The sequence below is a fragment of the Myiozetetes cayanensis genome, unplaced genomic scaffold, assembly GCF_022539395.1.
Source record: "Myiozetetes cayanensis isolate MyiCay16 unplaced genomic scaffold, myiCay2020 scf1, whole genome shotgun sequence".
In the NCBI taxonomy this organism is placed as follows: Eukaryota; Metazoa; Chordata; class Aves; order Passeriformes; family Tyrannidae; genus Myiozetetes; species Myiozetetes cayanensis.
Window position 1 is genome coordinate 101815171 of NW_026086604.1, and position 24240 is coordinate 101839410.

The following is a 24240-nucleotide window of genomic DNA, read 5'->3' on the forward strand; positions in this document are numbered from 1 at the left end:
AGCAATTAACCTGAGCTGAGTTAATTATCCTTTCGGAATCACTTCCATGGCACAACTGCCCTACACTTCAGAAAACCCACATGTTCAGAAACAGGGTTAGGCCTGGGCATCAAATCCAGTAGCACTAAAAAGGCTGAGCAGATGTGCTTTCTAACATCCTGCGTGATGATTTTGGATCCTAGTGGGGGTGGGTGGTTACAAGGAGAATGGATCACAGAAAGTGGCAGGGCTTCCCTGAAACAGCACCTGCCATCGCCACTGGGGGGAACAGAACACTGGAATTCACAGACATCCTCTGATCAATCAGGATATTTCTCATATTTCTAAGGTAAAACTGAGTTAAGCAAAGGACATTCAGCAAGATAATGATATTAATACTGAAGTCCCTGGCCAGTGAACACAAACCCAGGAGAAAAACATCATCCTGTCACAAGGAAGCATTCAACTCTGTAAAAAGCCATCCCAGAACAGAAACAAGATTGGCATTATACCTTTACCTGTAATACACAAAAGAATATACACTGGTGAATTTCCAAAGATCAGGTGTTTGAGGTCTCAAGACCAACTGCCCCCATTACTAGCACACTGGTGTGATACTGCTGATACAGTTGGACTCTGGAAACTATGTCTGATTTCCAAATGTGGATTAATTCATAAGAAAAACTATTTTGGTTTCAAATCTTTAATAGCCTTCTGTATAGGCCACGAATGAAGTTATGAAGTGTTGAGCACTAGTTTTACTGATTTAAAAAGAAAAAATCAAATCTTTCTAAGAATGACAGAGTGACTTTCCAGATTCAGTATATGTAGCACCTAAACTCAGAATGTTCCTAGCTTCTGAGGAACTGCAAAATCTCAAGTAATTCTAAGCCACCGTTCAATGCCTTTTCCCTTCCTACTTCCAATCTACTGGAATATGCCCAAAATTCATGCCTTTTTTAAACTGAACCTTGACAAAGAACTCTATACTATATTCAAATGCCAAATAAACATGAAAACAAGATATGGTAAGTCTAATCTGTTCTCCAAGTCAGACTTACTATACTTGAGCACACAAAATCATCTTTAGAGAGCAAAGAACATCAATTTTCTCACACATGGTATACAGCTTTTTCAACAAACCTATAGAATACAGTCTGCCCCAAACCAACACAGTTGCTGGCAAAAGCAAAAAACTTCTTTGCATACAGACTCAATTGTTATGAGTGCAGAAGTTATTCCCAAAATGTGAAGTCACCCATGTTACATATCCTGTATGCCTGTACTGCTACACAAAGTATATAGATGTAAAGATTGAACAAGTACTATGCTCATGTTGCTAAATTAGTCTTGTTCCAGCTCCACTTTCTGATTCATGTAGCCTCTAGAAGATTTTATATTCTAAATTTAAGTCACTTAACAGAAAATATTTAACTTCTGCTCCAATCTTTCATGTCCAAAACTTAACGTACTAATTTATTTAAAGGTCTATACCAGGAAGTCTTTTAACTTCCATGTGCTCTATAACCATCCCAATCTGCAAAAAAATTACCATCTGACCATGTTTAGTCAAATTGTAGTTTATATATTCTAGCTCGTGACATATACTATACACTAATATAAAAATCAACCAAGATACTGCAGAGAGAAAAAAGTGTGAAGACCCAACTGCCACAATCCAAATTTTCCTATTTCTCCAAATTCAAAGCAGGAGAAAGAAAGAATCTGGTGGGGTTTTCTCTCTTTTGCCTTACATAAGCACTGTCCTCTATATATTAGGAGAGAGGAAACACCAAGTGCCTCCTTGGTAAAAAGGGTTCCTGAATGAAGGTCATCTGTACATCAACATCCACTTCGAGGTCCAGAAAATAGAGTTGAGTTTGTAGCCTTTTATATCGCCCTAGTTAGAGTGGTTGGGACCAGTTTACCACTGTGTGGATATAACCAAAACTGTGTGTTCTACACCGTCTGTCATTTCTGATGGACTGTTAATAATGGATCATTTGCAGTAGCTGTCCAAGGCACACCTGACACCTCAGGATACAAGCTGGGTGTTAAAGAAACCCTGTGAGGGGGGTTTCTTTGTCTTCACATTGATAACTCCCCTCCGGGGAGACATTAACACCTTCACACCCAGCCTGAGGGGTCATCTCTGCTGATGGGCCATCCTGGACTGGCATAATAGGCAGCTGCAACGACTTAGACCATCACAGATTCCAAAAACATCCCAAGACTCACAGAGTTAAATCACCCATTGTGAAACTCCCTGCCCTGGGGGGAGGTACTGGACATTCCCACCTGAACCTAAGCATTTATAATCCTGGGGTTTTGGGACTCTCGACAAGACTGTGATCATTACTGAACAGAACTGTGACCATCATCTGAACCAACAGGTTTCCTTTCCTTTTATTTTGCACCCAGGGGGCCATGTGGTGCTCAGCACAGGGACTAATGCACACTGCTCTGTTCTTGTCCCAAGGTACTGGGTTATATACATCTGTATTTGTGGGTTAAAACCAGTTTTTCTCTGTATCATTGCATTTATTGTAACATTTTTAGTAAATTGTAACTCTGACTTGTAATCTCTCTGGAGCTGGGTTAATTTCTCCCACCGGTTTACTTTTAAACCAGTACATTTATCTACAGAGAAAGTCAGTGCTCCATAGCACAAAAAAAGTGTCTTAATAAGAAGTTTAACTATGTATCTGTTTGGAAAATACTGAGATAAACACTGCAGAAACTGCAATAAATGCACTGAATTTGATACATCAGGTGAATTAAGAGAAGTAATGGAAAAGCATACCTAGATGGCATTCTTATGAAAATGAGTGATAAAGATGGGTTATGGTAATTAGAAAAAACCCTCTGGTTCTTAGAAAAGAGCAGAATGGCTGTTCAGAAATGAAGCTTCACTCAACTCCTTGCATTGTGTTATAATCCCATACAAATTAAATTGGAAAGAAAACATATTAGATTCAATGTTTTCTGAAGGAAACACAGTGAGAAACTGATCTGTCCAAATCTGATTGTGACTCAGCTGGAAGTAATCATTTAGGGGAGGGGAATTAAAAAGAAAGAAAAACCAGAAATATCTAACAAATAGAACAGCAGAATCTTAGAGGGACAAAATAGAAAAAACAACACACAAAATGAGATGCAAAAAGCAAGGAATAAAAAAGACAGCCTATATAATAGGTTATGTGTTAGAGGAAGATAAGAATACACAGCTATAAAAACGAAGAGAACTAAACATTGTATGCATGTTAATTTCCAGAATTCAAGGAAAGGTAACAGAGAACTATTTCTGGGCATCTAGGAAGCAGCACTGTCTAAGTAACAGCCAGCACTCCTGACTGCATCAAGAAAAACACACTCCAAACAATACTGTTTTTCTGTAATGGAGCTACAGTTCCTAGGACATCCGAAGCAAAAAGATACATCACACATAATACGTAAAACAGTGTCAAATTTTCATACTTTGATGTATGGAAACAGGCCTTCACTTTTTGTGTCTAAGCCCCTCTCTGACATCTGTACTGCACATACAGAACATCTGATCTACATGTACGAGAGAAGTCTGGTAACAGCCTGATGGCCACGTCTGGGAAGACAGATTTGCAAGGACAGAATTGCTTTAAGTAGAAACATGTATCATCCCCGTTCATACTTAGAGGGTCGCCAAGTTTAAGACTGTCCGGTGACAAGAGAAGAATGCCTGATGAGTTGGCCTTCAAGATGTAAATCAAGATATTCTTTTTCTCGATCAAGCAAACAAGTTTTACATTCAACTTACACAGCTAAAAACCAGTAATTAGTGAGTGTATAGCAATTACCAAGGTATGCTACGAATACAGCAAAAATAGTGTTTCTTGGTATTTTTTAGGGGCTTGTCGATTTCTCATAATTTTGCTAATGATAAAAATCATTGTAATGATGGAAATATCATGTGTTAAATCTGCAAACAATACCAAGTTAGCAAGGCTGAAAGGATTTCATCCTACATGGATAAAATTCCAAATCATCTGAACAAACTGACTGAGTTCTCAAGACATTTTATTAAGGGCAAATGCAAACCAGGAAAAGTCAACTGCACAATTAAGAGAATTGGAAAGCTGTGCATACCTGTCATTCAAAATAGCCTGTGAGTCATCATCCTTTATGGGCTTTGGGAAAGGCATTAGAAGTCCAATACTTCTAACACCTCAGAGCTTTTTTTCTGTACAATTAAGGCAATGCTTCCATTCACAGAAGCTTAGTATTTCAAGAGATTGTTAAGAAAAGATTAGACAACTTGCAGGTATCATTTGGTTATAGCACATTCTACTCTGGACAATGAATTTGTTTAATTTTTTTAAAAATACCTTTTTCTATTATTCTTCCAATAAGCAACAGTCATTTAGTGAAATAACAACAGAAGAAGAGAGCATGGGGTAAAGCATAACACAGAAATCCCTCCAAAGACCAGCTTCAAAAGATGCTTTATAAGTGAAAGTGATAAAATCCTGTTTTGCCCTGCTTCTACCTCACGGCCAGTTGAAACTAATAAAAGAATACAGTGCCAAAAAAATCCTTAAAGTGCACCTTAAAAGAAACAAAAACAAAACAAGAAAACAAACCAACCCAACCGCCACAAACAGTAGAAGGTAAATTCAGAGAGCTCAGTACATACAATAGTTTCAGGGTGCACAACACAAAAAAAAAAAAAACACAAATCCTTCAAGAACACCTCTGACTTAATATTGCTTGTTCCCTGCCACCCAGTTACATGGTTTATAATGAAGAGGTATCCACTGAAGTATTTTATAACCGAAATATAAAACCTTGTACATCACTTTATCAGACCATAAATACAAACCAAGTTATGTCTGAGGGACAGGAGTCAGACAGTCATGGCCTAAGCACTGGCAGGAAATCACTGTCAGCACAGTGTGCCTGCTCAAAGAACAGTCTACCTGTATTTCACAGCCACGCTATTAACTGACATTCAAACTTGCTAAATGAAAGATGCAGGATTGTTCCTCTTAAACATGTAAGGTCTTAATGATATTCACTTTAAGGAACGGCATTTAAGTGATCTAAAATGCTAACCCCTGACAGGACAACTGCAGAGGACATACATCAGGGAGGACATAGGATATATGTTTGCTTCCTTTTGGGGTGAACATACAGGGTTAATGTAACACGTCAGGAAGATGAACTGACTCTTCTGAGCTGCATTAAACCTGCCTGGAGCACAGTATGTAGATGGTTAAAAGAAAAATCATTAACAACCATCTACAACACATGGCACTTTAAAAATACTGATGTACATGAAAACTTCTGTTGAATGTAAGTACAAACAGGAACAAACCACTAAATTTCACTGTTCTTACTTCCACTAGTAACACACATTTAGGAAAGCAAAAAGCTATTTCATTTAAAGGCACATAAACTGAAAGCTCTTGACTTTTAAGTTACACAGTCCCTCTGCAACAGTTTAAGTGTTAGATTTAGGAAGGATTCCTTTGCTGAAAACAAACATGGAGTAATTGGAACACATAAAAGTGAATAAAATTAAGACACAGCAATCAAAATATTTTTACTTAATATAATGGAAGTTTCTCCTATATCTAACACTGCACAAGGTATCTTGCATAATCAAAAGGTAAGCGGAAGTCCCTTACACTGCCTCGCTTTGCCAGAGAATCACCGTAGTCTGCTGGCAAAGTCCGCTTGCTGGACTTTTTCTGCTCATGTTCAACTGCATCTTCAATTATAGGCTCAAGCCTCATCTGGACAAACACCAAAGATGTGGATCAATTTCTTTTCATTATACAGTGAGGAAAGATCTAAAAGCCTTTTAAAAACTTCTGAAATATTTAGAAAACTGCATAGAACTCACTGATGTTCAAATTAAGAGAAAATGCAAAAACCTACTGAGGCTCTGGCCTTAAACTCAGTCATCTCTGAAAAACAGACTTTGAAGCTCAAATTTGGTAATTAAATTCTGGAGTCCCCCCTCTTTTTTTTTTGTTTTTGCTTTTCAGATGGAAGATTTTTAGATCTGTATCAAAAGTCTTGAGGGTTCAGTACAGTCAGTCAATCAGTGTTCAATCTTAGTGTGGTTTAAATACAAGAATCTATTGAGTATCTAAATGCAAGTTAACCAAACAACAGCTTAAAATTTAATGTTGCTGCTCACTGGACAAATTTGTCAAATAAAAACCTTATCCTTACGTAGAACTAATTATTCCCCAACCCTTCCAAGACTGCAGCTGTATCTATGTATTTTCTCCTCAGTCAGCAGATGCACTTTTATTTTGTTACCTCTGTAAGAACTGTGGTGTCATATGAAGGCTGATACTTCTCTTTTTCATGAGCAGTTCGCTTTTCCATCTTTTCTCTGTCTGTTTTCTGTTTTCTGTCTGCTCCTTTGGGCTATAAATGAACAGTTACGTGAACAAGAACGCAAGTGGTTAATGGTTTTATAATTTAAATCTGATCTCAGAAGTCAAGCAGCAACATCAAGATGTTCTGCATCTTTATGAGAACTTCTGAGAGACTTAAGGATCTGTTTTCTGCTGTTACCTTAAAAACTTTGATCTGACAACTAGCTGAATGCAGATGATCTGTATATTCTCCATTTTCAGTCTGTTTAAAAGTGTCAACCTGAATTCTAAAAGGAACTCCTTTCTCTCCTCCATGTTTACGAGGGGTAAATTCAGTGCTGATACAATGTACCTGAAAAGACCAAACAAAAACGACCCTCAGAAGCATTCCAGACATGAACTTTATTACATGTTACCAACATCACATACAGTTTCTTGCAATAAATATTAGCAAAGCTATAAGAGGTCACTGACTAGAAGAGTTTCTCATCTCACACACCCTCGTATCAGGGTACTTTCAAATATGCCCAACTCTATAATAAAAGTCCGCAGAGCTTTAAATCAGTAAGGAATTGCCTCAGGTGCGACATCAATATGAAATCTGGATTTATAGGCTAGAAATACCCCTTAAAGATATCTAAGGAGAAAATCAGTGCAACAGAAGGAGTTATGATGAATCTCACTGGACAGCGCTCACAATTTCTTTTTTGCTTCCTTATGGAATTTTAAGTGAGCCTTTAGAATGAGTGAACCATACTTGCATAACATGCATCAGTTCTATTTTCAGTCTGTTACCACTTCCTTAGGAAGTGCATAAACAAAAATATTCAATAGTTTATCTCATACTTCTTCAGAGAGACTACATTTTAGTAATTATGTAACTATTACTAAAAAAAGTATCTTTTATCATACTAGATCAAAGATCATTTATTGACAATATGGAATTTAATCTATTTTGACAGCCTCAGTAAGTAACACTGCTACCTCAACCTTTATACCTATATTTTTTATAATAAAACCAGATCTGAGACAAAAAGTAAAAATTCCAATGCAAACCTGAACATTCCATATTAATAATTTCCAAACAAAGAATGTTCAGTTGCCCTGAATATTAAATACACAAATAATAAAATTCCTACTACAAGGAAGCCTATTGATATAGTAAGAAACATCTCTGAATGTCTGATTTAAACCCCTCAGTTTGCAACACGATACTTTTCACTTTGTATCCTCAAGCCAAGATTCTGTTTAAGCCCACCACCAGGCAAGTGAGCTCCTCACTTGAAAAAAAGAAAGTAGTAGTGAGTTACTGAGAGGGATATTAGTTAATTCTTATACTTCTTGTAACTAAATATTTTAACTATGACAGCTTTCGTTAAAGAGCTTTTTGAAAGCTTTTTAGTTATTTTTCTATAAGCCTAAAGTAAATTGAAAAACTTTGCTAGGGACCTTAATAGAACCATGAACCTGTGTTTTTTCACAAAGATGGTATTTAATGGTCATCTCACAAGTAAGAAACTGAGACTCTTTCTAGTGCAAACATACTACTGGTTAAGACCTGAAAGGCACCAAACACAGACATCCAGTCAAATAAAGTTTCAAACCTGAATAAAAGCAGATGTACATTTTGTTGGATCCCATAAAAATTCAACTGCATTGAGCTGGCTTGGATTTGTCTTGATATCAATGACTCCAACAGACATTGGAATATCTATTAAAATAAGCAGCATATATATCAAAATAATCATATAGCAAGCAAACACTATAAATAAATTGTAAAAAGGTTACCCATCAGCATATACAAGGCAGGGTGGGTAAATGCTTTGGTGGTTTGACATAAGCCCAGAAACCGTTTCCTAGGATATGAAGAACTTAGCAGATTCAACATATAAAGTGCTCAAGGTTTTGGGTGTTTTTTGGTTCTCCTCCCCTGCTGCCACCCAAAGTTATGCACCAAAATAGATCAAGTTATGCAAAGTACAGAAACCATGTTAGTACCATTTTCACAATCTACTAGAAGAAGTTACTTTTGTCTGTGTTCACCAAATTACTGTAACATTTAGTAATCAAAATTAGAAAGGTTATTAAATGTGTAAGGCTGCAGAGTTGCTACCTTACTTCTATAGTACTTAATAGTTTTAAAAGAATGTGATAGTAGCAAGAACATTCATATTCAAAATACACACAGTGAGAAAGCAGAATCCAGAAAAAGTGGTCTGTCCTTTTTCACCAGCTCCAGCGCAAATGTGAACATGATCAACTTAAATTTGTAAACTGAATTCCATACAGTATCAAACAACAGAAACAATTATACCTAAGTCAAGAAGTCTGTCCCCAGGGCGGTTCCACTTCCAACCTTCCAGCTGCTGGTGCTCTGTATATTGCAACCTTCTGTCATGGAACACAACTCTTATAATACTCTAATAAGGAAGAAAATAAGCATCTGATGACCCAAAACTTACTGCACATTTAGAAACGGCCTAAACATAAAGCACTAAAACAGTTCAAAATAGCCACAGAGCTGATAAATACATGTTCACAGCAAAAAAATTGGCAACCATCAGGATCCCAAAATATTCCAGAACACAGAAATAGAACTGAGCAGCAGGAGATACTTGAAAACGTGGTAAAAAATGCAAGAGAGAATTACATCTCATTGCATATTCTAAAGGTCACTATGAATTACATGCAGAGAACTGAGCAACACTGACAGCACAGTATCAACGCTGTGTAAGCAACATCAAATTATTTTAGACAGCAACACAAAAGATTTCATTTTTTATGAAAAGTGGTGAATATTACTGACCATTTTTTCAATGGGAATTCTGTGAATGTTTATAGTACATTTTGAGAACTAAAATAGGAAACTCCCTTCCTAGTATTTAAAAGCATATTTACAATCTGTGATTTTAATTAATAAAAGAAAGGATAAAAAAACCTTCCAAACTTTCCCAACTACTCTATCTGAAATATTACTCTAAAACAACTACAACATCATTTAGCTTTATTCAGGTAGAAGCAATTATCTAACAACACCTATTTTTGTGACCGCTTTTGGTACTGCTAAATGTATGAATGCACAAACCACATAGGAATGCACATACAAAGCAATTGTTACATACGTTAATTGCTACCCAACAAATAGAATATAGACATATTTGCATCTTTTTTTTTCATTATTCTACAGTCTTCCTTGTATTAACAGCAGCCAAAAGTGTCCACAAAACCCAAGAGCTTTTAAATGGAGTGCCTCTTCATTGCATTTCCTTGGGTTTATTTCAAAGATAACACACACAAACATACCACTCAGTTTGCAATGCAAACTGGCAAGTTTGGAATTTGGAAATACCTGCAGTTAACCTCCACCATCATGGAATGCCTTCTTTGGTAAAGTACTGGGATTCCAGTACTTAAATGTCCAAACCAAAAAGTTCATTGATGCAGCATTACAATACCTTGCTATGGTAAAATTTACTTTTTAAACTTTTACGCTGCTTTGTCCTATTCCACCTACCAAATGACTCATCACCTGCATACAAACCTAGACAATTACGGTAGAGAGATATCCCAAGGCTACACGGACATAGCACCTAAGGCTGCGAATATTCCGTATGCCACGATGCCAGGTTGTAACAAGTTTAACTACAGAACTCACAAATCCCAATATTATGCTCATGCTTAACACTTCCTGAAGTGGTCTCTGAACAACCATCCCACAGACAAATAAGAACAAGGCATCGGACTATATAAGCAAGCCAAAGTTCACAATTTATACAACCCAAAGTTGACAGGTAAGATTCAGCCTCCCACAGGCACACTGCTGCTGTGCATTTATCAGCACCACTTTCAAAGTGACTTCAACTGACGTTTTTCCCTTCTTTCCTAATACCCAAATAGATTTTATTGAATTATCTAAAAAAATCTTATCAGATGCTTAAAAGAAAAATCCAAACCCTTCCCCTTCATCAGTTCTTTTAATAATCTGCACCATGAATTGGGTAATTTTTTAGTCTGCCTCATTCTTGTACTTGATACAGATCCACGGTACCTTCTGCTGACATTAAAGCACAAGGAGACAAATTTGCAACTGGGAAAAGGAGCTCAGCTGTGGAATAAACTGCTCAATGAACAGCAAAATTAGAGACATCTGTTTTCCTATGGATATATCTCCAATATCCCACTGCTGCAAAAACCACAGGTTGGCTCCAGGCGTTCCCTGTAACCCCTATAAAGAAACATGCTCAGAATACCTCCACTTCCATCTAAATGATCTTCCAGCTTCCTCCCACCTCTCCTAATCACTTGAAATGGACAATGTAATGGCTCAGGAGATGCTGGATACAATCTACAAACAACTATCTTCAGCTTTGCAGAAAATACTCAGGTCTTCAGCACACACACCTATTATATGCACTGGGTATTTATATTCCCATGTTTTTATTTGTAAATATCGCTGGTCCACACATTCTGAACAAATATCTAGGGACAGCAGGGAAAAAAAATCCATAGAATACAGTCTCTGGTCTGTTAGTAACACTAGTTAGAGAACTTAAATTCACCTTCACCAGTTTTCCATTGATCTCTGGTATGTCTCCAGCTTTCCGATTATCTAGCATCCGTATCTCATAGGACTGACCTTCAAAGAGAAAAACAAGTGTATCAGTAAAAGTGTCAGAGCACAAGGCTACTTTGTGTTTAACGCATTTAAACTAAAATTCACAGTTTGCAGGAATACCAATACCTGAAACTTGTGTTTGAGATCTTCACAGCCATGTGTACTTCATGGCATTGGAATTAATGGAGAAAAATGAAACTTTACGGTCCTTTTAAAACTACAGATACTTTCAAAGTTTAAACATTTCATTTTACATGAAGTGTAAGTACGTGTTTCTCTATTTTTTTTCTGAAGAAAAACATTTCAAAGTCGAATTCCTTTACTTTTTAAAAAAACTGATGAAAGGCAACATGCTGAGAACCATTAGCTGGTCTTCCAAAACAAACTCCGGCAGAGCTTTTATACTCTTCCCACAACATAAATACTATTCTCCCATGTTTACTTTTGTCCATGTACCTGCTGCCTTTGTATGACTTTTAGGCTTTGTAGGATTTCAGAAATAAGCCTTTAAAAGAAACAGTTACTGTTTATATCAAACAGGTATGGATGGACAAACCTATCTTTCCAGTGAACATGGTAAGCTGTCATGCTTCAAAGGAGGGAAAGCTTGAAGTAACCTATTTAAACCACAGGCATTTGTTTTTCCTTCTAATGTGAGGAGCACATATTCATTTGCAAAAATCACATTTCCCTAATTAAATTATAGGACAAAATAAATTTCAACATGTTCACCAAGATCAAATGCAGTAAATTCATCACCTTCTACACTGCCCTCTGAAGTACCTTTATACTCCAATGTATACCACCACACTTAAAAGACATTTTGACTTGCACTGAAAGGTAAAATAACCCTGTAAACAAGCAAATGATTTCTTCAGCTCCTTTCAGTCCTTCATAGACCAAAGTTACCTTCAACTGTGGACCATTTCAGCTTGTTGGGTTTTTTTTTTTTGCTGTAACACAATTATTACATTTATGTAGATACTCTACATATGTACAGGCTTTCTTTACTCCAGCAGCATGTGAACATTTATATGGATTTATGTCATCAGTGACTATATAAAATTTAGATAAACCTAGTGCAGCTGAGTAAATAATAGAAAATTTCTCCTCCTATATTTAACACGAAGAAACCTTTTTCCTGTCAGTGAGATTTGTTCAATTACCAGTCTTATTTTACTCACAGAGATATTCTAAGTCTAATTGTATTTGCAGTCAGCACTTTTTAAAATCTAGTACTTTTAATAAACTTCTGCAAGTATTTCTCTGTTCTTTTTCATCATTGTCTTTGGGCGAGGTGGGTGAAGAAAAAAATTCTGATTTCCTCCTCAACAGTGTGGCTAACCTTTTATAGGTACAAAATAACAGTATTAAGACTGAAAATTTGGTAAAGGTCAAAATCAAGGGATACCTGACTTGAAAAATGTAAGAACAGCTCGGGAGGTTTTCAAGACAATGGAGGAGATAAACTCCATTCTGGAGTTTTGGACATGTAGCTGCTCTGGAAGTGTGAAAAGCATCACTTACTATGCTGCTTGCACTACTGATGTACATGTACTTCAGATGCCATGCTGGTTTAACAGAAAGGGTTTCGGGGTGTCCTCATAATGATGCTTTAGAGGTTTGCTTACATTCAAATGTTGGAGGTGACTCTGTTGAAGCTTCCTTTTGTGGATGCTGTGTTCCCTTTCTGCACATCATTCCAGGTCCCCTCTGTTCGTCAACCATGTCCATGGCAGTGTCAAGTACTGCTGGTCACTCTCCGCCTCCCCATTGTTCCTACTTCAAAGCCCTCCTTACCAGGTAACCCATCAGGCTGGCAAGGATACCTTTGCTCCCCTTTCCAAGCTGGATCCCATCTCTCCCAAGCAGTTCCTTGCACTCACAGAACTTCAAGCCAAGCCACACACTGTGCAAGCCAACCTAAAGAAAACTCCCCCTTTCAAAAGCAATTCTCTTCCATAGTCCTTCTGTTATTTGATATATATACCTCAAGCTGAACAACAGCCAACTCAAAACACTGTCCCACAACTCAAACATGCATTCTCAATGGACTCATCTAAGAGACTTCATAGTCAGTAAGAACCCTGGAAACCCCTGAACAATCAACCATCACCACTCCAAGATCTGAACCTCTCAAATCAGCTTCAGCTGAATACCTGATCACCTTAAACATTCCATTTGCTCTCATACAATATCTTGAGTTGGAAGAGACCCACAGGGATTGAGTCCAACACCCTGCTCCTCATGGGACCACCTAAAGCTAAATCATATGACTAAGAGCGTCAGCCAGATGTACTCTGAGCGACACTCTTTGCTGTTCTCATTAAAATACGTACTGACAGAGGGTAAAGTCAGGACTTGCTTAAGTACTGCCTTAGAGAATGTCACCACAGTTTAACAGACAGGCCAAATTTTACCATTGCTTCTGATATTCCCAAGTCAGGAGACTAAGATAACTGCTGACGAAATTAAAGAGGATATTTGAAATCCTGAAAATGACGTAAGCCAGACACAGCCTGCTAATGGGAGCAAACTAGAAACCAGGTAACTGAAGTGAAAGGGATTTAAATTGTTCATTTTCTACAGGACTTAATCCAACTCATTATACAAACATGTATCAGCACAACTCAGTGTTGCAAACCAATCCTTATTTTAAGCTGGCTTCACTAGGAAAGAGGTCACGTCTCAAAGCTATCCCAAGATACACATTTTTACTTATATGTGTATATATAGCACTTACAGGTAATAGAGGAATGTTTATGAAAAGGTCTTAATCTAGGCAGTAAATATACTGTCTTTCTCTCTGAAGTACTAGCACAGCAAGGTAGTTGGCCAAGTGTTTCTTTCTTCCCATATTTATTTAGAAAAAGGCATTCCAAGGCCCTCATTTTTCAACATCAGGAAAAGTTACAGAGGACACCAAAAACCAGCAAAACTTCTTGTTAATGAAATCTTTGTATTAAAGAAGATTTTCAAGCACAGAAGAAACATTTACACTCATTTCAGACACTGTCACTTAAATAGCAAGCTCTTCTCAGAAGCAAGATGGCAAGCACCTTCTTCCTTCAATCCACTGCCTTGTGCTGTCTGCTAATTACAGTGCAGTCTGTAGAGATTTTGAGTCAAAATCCACAAGGAAAAGAAAGCTGAACTAAATCCAGAAATAGTGATCCTACAGGATTAAAGTCAAAGAGGGATAGAGGGGTAGGAGGGTACAAAGCTATTGATATGGACCAAAACAAGTAAGAAATTATTTTGAGTTCAGAATAACAGTTGATTAAACTTAGGACTTCAGTGTAATTTCCGGAGGTGAGGGAGGTTATATCATGTGGCAATGACTACATGCAAATTACTTTACCCAGCAGTCAGTGCCCTCTGTACAACAAAAAACCCCTAAGTTTTCATGTAAATTAACCACAAGCTACAAGAAAAAAAACCCCAGTACAATTCAGGTGAAGTATATATCTAGTTAACTTCTGATAAACGTCGACAGACAATAGTGAAATGCATACAGATTCCAAAGGTAACTACAAAGGTAGCTGCACTTGTGTTTATGTTTTAAACAAAATACTGTTCCAGGCAAATATGCATAGCTAATTTGAGAGCAATTACAGTGGCCTCTGTTGTGCAACACCTTTTGTTCAGGGATTGATACTGTAACGTTTAGTATGACTTTTGAGGGTAGTTTGTGTGTATCTTATGCAAATACTTGCTAAGATCAATCAAGTCTAAACAGGAATGCAAAATCAGTCCTGTATTTTAAGCTATTACTACCTGAAATTTGTCTTCTAAAAGCTCTATTGGCTTGATTTTATTGGGGGATATGGGGGAAGGAGAGGGACAACACACAGCAGGAAAAAAACAAAACAACAACAACAAAACACCTCCCCCATCCCCCCCTATTATAAAGGGGAAGCAACAACATACATGAGCCTCCAAGCTGGACAAAAAAGGAGACTACTAGTAAGGCATCCAAACTCATTTATGACATGCATTCATTTTGGATATACATATATACATGTATCAAAACATGAAATACCACTCCAGTTTTAGACCTGCACCACAAGCTGCCTTCACATGTGTATACCAACCTTGATTCAAGTATGTGAGAGTTTCATCATATAATTTTACTGCTGGAGAAGTTGCAGCACACATAACATACTGGAAGGGTGGATGTTTGGTCTCATTTTCTTGTGGAAGGCTGGAATCTTCCTGTTTGAAAATAGGCAGTGCCAATACATCACTGAAAAGAACAAAACAAATAACTTTGTGAGACTGTTGGCCCTGTTTTGCCTGGAGTTAAGGAAAAAAGTTATTTGTTACTTAAAAAAACCTCACAATGAAATACATATACAGAACTGTGTCACTCAGTTTATTAGTAAAACTCCTATGAGCAGTACCCAAAACATTGTCCACCAGAACTTTAAGCCAGGATACATAAACAATGCCATGAGACCTAAGCAGGCAATAAATAAAGTTGTGCTGTTCCTATGAAGTTTTAATTTTCAGTTCTTGTCTCCACTGAAAAAATCCAGTTTTCATTAAACTTTTTGCCTGTCAGCATAGGCAAGCTTGCCTAACAGACATGCATTGCTTCCCCAAAGCAAGTTACCTACACTGTGAAAGTATCTCTCCCCATTTAGTACCATTATATCTAACCTATTAATTCTGGGGACACTGAAGATTTTTCAATCATAACTGTTCTTAGGCTTTAGCCCAAAAATTATCAAGATACATATTCACAAAGTTATACAAAGTTTATGCCAAGATTCATTTCACTTATGTAAGGCTCACAACCACCAGAAAACTTCAGAATTGCTAAATTTTGGAAGAGTAAAGAGTAATCCATGCTGTCCACAGGCTGTTGTAAGAAAGACAGCTTTCCCTCAACCAGCAAACGCATCTTCTGCTTTCTACAGAATTAACAATCCGTATTAGCAATAGATTAGTCTCCCTTGTATACAGTAATCTTTCATAAATTAAACTTCAAAGAGTTTTTCTTGCACTGAACTTTTGTTCATGATGAAATCGTCTGCAAGATCTATGAAACTTTCTTAATTCAGTTTAGAAATGGATTTTCAAAGATTTCTCATACCACCTCACCTACTGACTCGGTTTTTAACCAACAGGTATCTTGTTTTATCTCTTACATGGATCAACATCCACGAGTAAGACAGAAAATTCTGTACATTGGAGACTGCTCCTTGAGGATGACTCAGAAGAAACAATGAGATGCTCCGTGCCACTGGGGTCAGTCAGAAGGGCAGCACAGTAGCCCAACACAGGAGGGAGCACTGCCACAAGCAGAGGGAAGCACAGTTCCAAGACAGGATCTGCTGCTCACCACACACTTTGGCACATAAAACACTAGTGTTTTTATGAGGAGGAACTTTAAAACGGCAAGAACATGGAAACAAGAGCAGTGTTTCAAATATACACATAAGAGTCGACGTGCAACAGCGAAGGCACGCAGTGTATCTCGCCAAAGAAATAACCTGTTAATTCTCAACTGAGTTCTGCAGCACTTGCCTTCACATAACACACAAGATTAAAGCGAGAAGTCTTTCATGTATTTATGAAAAATATCTTTCAAGCCTTCATTTTCCACCCACAATTTAAAGGTAAAACTGTAGCTGGTCTGGCTTAAGAAAGTGTGATGTGGTTAATGAATTAGTTAAGAGACAAGGCATTGGAAGCCAACAAATACAAATGGAAGACCAATTTAACCAGCTTTAACCCTGCTTTGGCTAATACAAAGTGGTAATGACTAATTGCCACTGAAGAAATAAAAATAAACACATTCAACTCCACAACCCCACAATTCAGCTGTAAAGAGCATGATGTTCATTCTTAAATGCCACCATTCCAAAAAAACACTCCAGAAAACAGCACAAGGCAAATGTTTCTTACAAAAGAGTCTTCCAGATACTAGTACATTCCAAAGAAAAAGAGACACCATTGTAATTTAAAATCCTTCCCAGACTATCCTTAAAGGAAATATAATTTAAACAACTTTTTGATATGTTCACTCATAAAGAATGAAATATCAGTGTTTTCACACTTGAACATACAGTTTTTCCCCATCTAAACAGAGAAAAGATAAGACAAATGAAACAGTCAATGAAGTATGAGTAAAATACTTGAAAGCAAGATTTTAAAGTGTCAGATAAATAGGGACCAGGTAAACTTCAGTGACAAGGATTTTCTACAAAATAAAATTCATCGCTCACACAGCACAGTTGAAGAAAATATGCAAAGAGTGCTCACAATTCAGAGAAGGAAACCAATGGGAAACAGAAATTTAGTATTTTTAATAGTCTCTTTACATAAAGTGAAGATTATAAACTGCAAATAATAAATGTTATGTCAATCACATTCCCAGAAACTATGGAGATGCTGAATCAGTCTTTTTACCACCTCTAGTCTTACAGTGATTCTATTTTAAGATCCAACAAAACAAAAAGAAGAAAAAAACCAACCAGCAGAGCAGATGTGCCTTCTCAGCTCCAGCTTTTTTCCCCTTAGACCCTCAATACAATTTCTGCATTTATAATGAGCCAGTGGCCTGGCTAGTACAAATCATCTGCCCCAGTAAATCTCTGGTAGCCTCCATGTTTATGTATCCTTATGTGTCCATCCTTTAGTTATTTCCCTACTCACCTGGTGAGGTGTGATTTTTGCTGGCCCAGTGCAGATTAGTGACAGGGACTTTTACTGGCAACTTTGCTCAGGTTACACGGCAAAGAATCTCTTAACAACACTGAAGCACCCACTGGCAGAGCTGCCCAGATGGAGGAAAAGCAAGTGTTCCAAAATAGCTACTGTTGAAACTATTTCAGGCCACAGGAGAAGAGAGACCTTTAAGAGATTCTGTTCTTTTTTTGCCACTGTTAACTTTTGATCTTGTGAAGTAAAGACTAATTCACTTGTCTCATTTAAATGAACTCTAAGACTACTAAAAACAAGTTGGCGTGTGAGTAGCAACGTTTTCAAGGACAAGTAGCGTCTTTCATCAGATTTTTGATATCATTTGAAAAAGTCAACCTATCAAGGTTTCTATACACTCTCCTCATAGAAGGAACGCTGAGACCAAGTTTTTGAAACTATGAGCTCCAGTGAGAAAAGTCTTATCTCTGTCCCTCAAAATTGTTATCTAAAGCATTCAAACGAGGGGCATTCTTTCCTCTTAGAGAGATGGGGAAAACCTTTCCCAGAAAGACCTGAATAGAAATAGTCTTCATTACACATGAAGAGCAGGCAGTAAACATATCCTCCAACACCCAGTCTTTGCAAGCTATGCTACAGAAGTGCATAAATGAGACTTGACCACACAAAAGTAGGAAAGTTTAGAAGTGGAAGCAAGGTCAATGAAACACCTGAACTAAAGCATCCAGTGGGATGAATCACATAAGCTGTCCTATGTTATATAGCCTACATGAGCATAGCACAAAAAGATGGAAAACAAAAGTAATTTACCCTCCCAAGCTTGTGAAATGTTTGTCAGCCTTCAAAAATCACCTTCATCATAAATTTAAACCCCTTTTTTCAACACTTTGTCTGAAGCATTTTTAAAAAAGCTAAAACACACATACAAAAAATCCTCCCTAATAATAACAGGGTCACAGAATGAATGAAGAACCTCCTGTCCTTACAAGAACAGGAACTGCTATGTCATCAAAATTCGAAGTGATGTTCCATCAATCATCTGCCTTATCTGTCTTCTGGATTGTATACTTTTGGGTGTGAGTACTAAAGCATCTCAAGAACACACAGGCCTTTTGAAACTTTAAAGCACAGTTTACGAGGACAAATACCTCGAGAAAAATTTTTCCCAAGCAGTATCTGAATTAAGAATTACGATCTCAAAGCCAAGCTCTGCACTGTTAAGAAGTGTGAACAAGCCATAGGAAAATATAAGGCAATGGGAGAGCTGGTACTTCCTAACATTTTCCCTGTGTCTGCAAAAGCAAGTTTGATGTGAGACAAGAGCCTTGGAATTAATTTCTGGGACACAACTTGCTCTGCAGCAGCTGTCAAGAAGTGCAACACAAATGAGAAACAGGTGCAAATGTAATGCTGTTCCTGGGAATCCCACAAGCCACCACATGGAAACTCAAATGGTTAAAGGCTTCAGCTTAAGGGGATTCTGGCACAAAATACAAAATACAACCAATCAAAGAAAGAAGGAAATGCCAAGACCAAAACTTGTGTCTTCCTGAGCTCTTGATGGCACCAAGGAAAAGAAGTAAGAATGTTCACCATGACTAATCCAGAGTTCTCCATCCAGTCCTTCAACACAAGGAGGTCAGGCAGCTGCTCTAGTACAGATTGCTCCTACACAGGAGTAATGCATGAAGAGTAAACAAGGGCAGACTTGCTGCCCTGCTCTCAGAGATGTCCATCCACCATGAGAGGTGACAGGAACAGAGAAGACAGTTCTAGAATTTGAAACTTTTTCCTTAAAAATTAAACTGGCACCTGACCTTTTGTAATGTATTCACACACTCAACTAGGAAGAAACAAAAAAAATAATAACTTCAACCCCAAGCCAATGTCAGTGATCTACAACATGAGGTTTATCTTTCAGCATGTTTTATGGTAACAAAGCGAGGAGGATTATGTTTGTGGATTCTCTTTTTCTTCAAATGCCCATTTCCTGACAGGTATTTACATATTTGTGCGCTTGCACAAAGAATCAAGCTCCAATTCTAATCAGTTTGTAAAATTTTATTTTACAGAGTCTAGACGTCAGTGAAAATTATTTTTTTCTACAGTGCAAAGCGTAAAAATAGAACAGACCACTGCAACAGAAGCTTTATAATGTATTCTGCAGAAAATACTGTGTACGTCAGAAAAAGAAAAAGTAAATAAAAAATTCAGGATACCTTAAGTAAGGATTCCTCTTAAATAAAAAACCACATCCAGCAGCAGAGTTTCAAAAGAGTGGGAGGCGTTAGGGGAAGCATAAAGTCATTTTGTCTGTCATAATGTAACAGCAGCCAAAAGCAGGGCCGGAATGAGATAACTCTTTTTATTTTTGCACAGCGACTATAAAGTTAAAGGCAGTAACTGCCATGACCCAATCATGTTCATCAGCCAAAAAAGGGATGTCAGGGACCCGAAAGCTGTTAGAAGACAACACCCTCCCTCTCTTCTGAACCTAAAAACAAAGCTGTAAGTTGTAAGACAAGAGCCCTTTAACTCCTTACTGACCACCTTAATGGCTACCTTGGCCTGAACCCTGGAGGGGAGTTGATACACAAAGTTCCCTCACCATCCAATGCTCTCCACAGCATTAGGCTTCTGTTCTTTTCAACCAAGGCAGCAGCCACCTCCATTTTCCAAAGACGCTTCAATGTCTGGGAGATGCATCAGAGTCAAACTGACCCAATTCTCAAAAGAATGGAGGATTCTCTGGATGTATTTTCATACAGTCTTTTGTACAGACTTTCCCATTTCAGAGCCAAGAGTTATCTTTTTCAACTTTGTTTAACAGACTTCAGGGTTTAATCTACAAATATATACCAAAACAGCTACTCCTGAAATAACCATCAAGTTCCCCAAGACAAACTTGAATTTTAGACTATGAACTCCACTGGAACTGCAAGTGTTTCAATAACTGCATATATTAAGCTTCCAATTTACATGTAAAAATTCAGTCATTAAGATACTTGCCTGTCTACTAATGCTCATTTAACTTAATTTAAATTGAGTCATTAATCTAATAATTCATTAGATGAAAAATGGAATTCTCCTAGAGATGACAGGCAGTTCTATGAAACATCTTTTCAATTAAACAGCCTCCATTTTTTAACCATTCATAGTAACCATCAGTTCCCAAAAGTAGACAATTCCTGTTGTGTTACAATGGATAGTAGGATGGATTTGTAAGAAAACATGATGGATGTCATTACCAACTGAATATAACATACTCAAAACTCACTATCACTAAAGGTACTGTGCTTTTATATAGGTTTTGGGGGGGGTGTTATCTGACATATCTGACAACTGTTATTATCAGTCGAATTGAATTTTGTGTTCTTACTGTGTGAGAGTATGTCAAAACAGTAATCAGAAAAACTGGGTTTCAAGATTTTATAAGGAAATTTTGAAAACTATTTAAAACCATGTGGATCAGCAGAGAAATTCAGGAGGCCTTTAGCTGCCTTCTAAAAAAAAACCTAGTCACTGATCAACAGACATGAGCAGCTTTCTTAATAAGAATAAACACAGGAGTAATGCCATATATTCTACTCCAGGGCACTGACTCATCATCAACTCGAGGACACATCAACTACCTTATATGCAACCCTAATAGGTAAAATAGTTACATGCAGGCCTTGCTAACAAAATATGGAATATACCTTAGGGAGCTCTCCCAACACTCTCCTCTAGGCAATATTTCTTTTTCTATCATTTTTTTATAAGAAAGTGACAAGTAATTAGCTTCCACTGGCACAGAGCAGTGAGAGAGCAGCATCTCTCACTCTTCATGCTATGTTACTTCTCTTAGTTTCCCCCCTCACATCATTTAATAGGCCATAATTTCTTTAAAGTAGAAATCTAAATAATACATAAAATAACTTTCATGCTTGCTGAAATCACTCTGAATCCAGCAAACCCTAATTGCAAGTAGGTGATCCCTTTTTCTATGTGGTCAGAGATTGGAGCTACAAATAATACTACTGGCCTGTGTCATCCAAAAACACATCCCAGACAAAGCATGCAAGAAAATTTAAGTCTAATACATCGCTTAATTTGTGCAATATTACTTTTTAAGTGTTTTTAACGGCTATACCTCTTTTTCTGGTGATTCAGAATGTCCTAATAGGTAGTCTTTGTAACTAAAAACCACCTAGGACTGCTCCCCACCATAATAGGATGACACGAGCAGAAAAAACAATCCATCCAACCACAGTAAGGGTTACAATTCTTACAGGTCCAAGAAACTGGACAGTGAGCATTACTGGGAGGAGAACTGAAGTCTATGAAAAGGAAGGAAAATATTTTTAAAACCCAATCGAAACTCAGTATTTTTAATCATAAGAAATCCTAGAAAGAACTGAGTCATGACAGACAAGGAAGATCAGTTCTTGAACAGGAGCACATGCATTATCCATCGGTGTCTGCACACTGAGAAGCCATCCAGGCAACCCCCATGCAGCTGCCCACAAAAACTGGCACACCACTTCATGGGATGAATGTTTGCTAAGGCAGAAATGGGACAGAAGTGGGATAAAATACAGACAAGCTGAATATAAAATCAAGAGTATTCTCATCAAGAGCGATGAATCACCTTGTTCCCTGAACTGCCAAGTCCTCAAAGTTATTTTTAACTAAAAAAAAGAAAAAAACAAAACCAACAAACAGCACAGAGAACAAATCCCCCATCAAAAACATACCCCACCGTCGACCTGCTGAGCTCACAATCCCAAATACTAACAGAAAGGTCCTCATTTCTATTCAGCTGAAGGCCTTATTTCTAACTTCCAGCAAAGACACTGCACTTCCAACACTTCACCTGGGAAGTACTGCCTTAAAATACACGTAACAGATGAAACGTGATGAAACCTGAGAGAGAATGTGCCTTCCATACAGGCTAGGCCTCAAAACTATCAAATGCAACTGCTCTACTTCTCCAGACTCTCAAAACACTGACAAACCCTGTCCAAGACTCTTGGACTAAAATGTCTCCCGGTGCCTCCAAAACAGCTTCTCTTTCCCATCCTAAATCGTCACTCAGGAATCCACACATTTGGTCCATAAGCGAGATAAAATTAACTCATTTCAAACAAGTACGATTTCATCTTAGCTTTGAAAAAGCACACCCAAATGCTACTTTAACATCTAAACTTTGTAATAGCTGGAAATCAATAAAAAGGTAAGGAAACCACTAAATTAAGGACAGAAAGAGCTACCTGGCAAGAGTAAAAAGAAAAATGTCACTCCACAGAAATACAGACGAATAAGTATACTGATTAAAATACAAGCACAGTACTACCCTATTAACCACGTTTACCTGCTCAAGAAAGAACATTTTTAAACGCCGGAGAAAACGGCTAGCGTTTATTGTGAACAAGAAATTATATCTGCCCAGTGTAAGATGACAATCTTCTGGAACGTAGGTTCCGGTTACGTCTCCCAGGGACAGCGAAGGGTCATTTTTACGGTACAGATTGCACAAATAAAGGGAAAAGCCCCCCCACCCCGCCCGCTCGCCCGCCCTTTCCAAGCGGCCACCTGCCAGGAGCACAGGGAGGGCAGGGCGGGAGCCCCTGCGACACGTGCCCGCTCCTCGGGAAGAGCCTCCGGGAGCCAGAGCCATTAAAAAAAAGCTAGGGAAGCGGCGTGGGGGATCCCAGCTCGTTCCCGCGCTCGCCGCCCCGCGGCACGGGCAGGGCCGGGCCGGGCCGGCCCAGGGAGAGCGGTCGGGACGCGGCCCCGCCGCCCGGGCACGGGTCACAGGAGGGAGTTACCTCATGCTGTAGGCACCGGCTCCCAGCTCCTGCCCGATGCCCGAGAGGCTGGCGTCGAAGTCGTGCACCAGCCCGGACTCGATCACCTCGTCCATCTTCAGCACCCACGCCATGTTCCGCCGCGCTCCCGCCGCGGGAGGGGCCGCGCGGGGCGGGGCCGCTCGGCACCGGGGCCGCCGGGGGGGGGCGGCGCCGGGAGGGCGAGGGGCTGGAGGAGACGCGGGGAGAGAGGGGAGGGGGGAAGGAGAAGCACGTGCGGGGGACGGGACGGGACGGGACGGGGCCGCTCCGCGCTCAGCCCCGGGGGGGCCCTTTCCTCGCAGCGCGACCAGCCCGCGGGGCCGCTCTCAGCATCCTGCGCCCGCCCGGCCGCCGCGGGGCGCTGGGGACCGGGCGGCCGCCGCCTCCTCCTCCTCCTCCTCTAACCGGGCACTGCCCGGAGCCGCCGCTTCTGCCGCCGCCGCCCGAGCTCCGACCCAGCCCAGCGGCGCCTCCCGCCGCATCATTCGCAGGGGGGAGGCTGCGGCGGGAGCAGCAGCAGCAGCAGCGCCGCGGGCACCCGCCGGGGAGGAGCGGGCGCCGCTGCCGCGGGAGGTCCCGGCCGCCCCGGGGGCCGCGCCCGCCGCTCCGGCGCGTCCGAAGCGCCGCTGCCGCCGCTCACGGCAACATGGCGGCGGCGCCCGCCCCCGAGCGCCGGCCGGGGCGGTGCCTCCCCGCACCCGCCCGCCGCCCATTGGCTGGGCAGCGCCGCGGGGCCCAATCAGGGGCGGGCGCGGAGGGGCGAGGGGGAAGCGCGACC

The 24240-nt window shown here is 39.4% G+C and overlaps 1 protein-coding gene across 4 annotated transcripts in view; it reads right to left on the bottom strand.

Moving 5' to 3' along the window:
• UBP1 (upstream binding protein 1) overlaps positions 1-23975 on the bottom strand; it is a 33885-nt gene extending 9910 nt beyond the window's left edge. Inside the window, exons 1-8 of one of the 4 annotated variants that reach the window (XM_050332036.1) lie at positions 23442-23975; positions 15057-15208; positions 10907-10983; positions 8662-8767; positions 7952-8058; positions 6547-6699; positions 6286-6396; positions 5643-5750 (exon numbers count right to left, since the gene is read on the bottom strand). In XM_050332036.1, coding sequence (XP_050187993.1) covers positions 5643-5750; positions 6286-6396; positions 6547-6699; positions 7952-8058; positions 8662-8767; positions 10907-10983; positions 15057-15208; positions 23442-23554 — 927 coding nt within the window. In that variant the 5' untranslated portion in view covers positions 23555-23975. The remainder of the gene's footprint in view (positions 1-5642; positions 5751-6285; positions 6397-6546; positions 6700-7951; positions 8059-8661; positions 8768-10906; positions 10984-15056; positions 15209-23441) is intronic. The other 3 variants (XM_050332027.1, XM_050332019.1, XM_050332046.1) reach the window with 3 other exon arrangements.
• Positions 23976-24240: the final 265 nt, after the last annotated feature.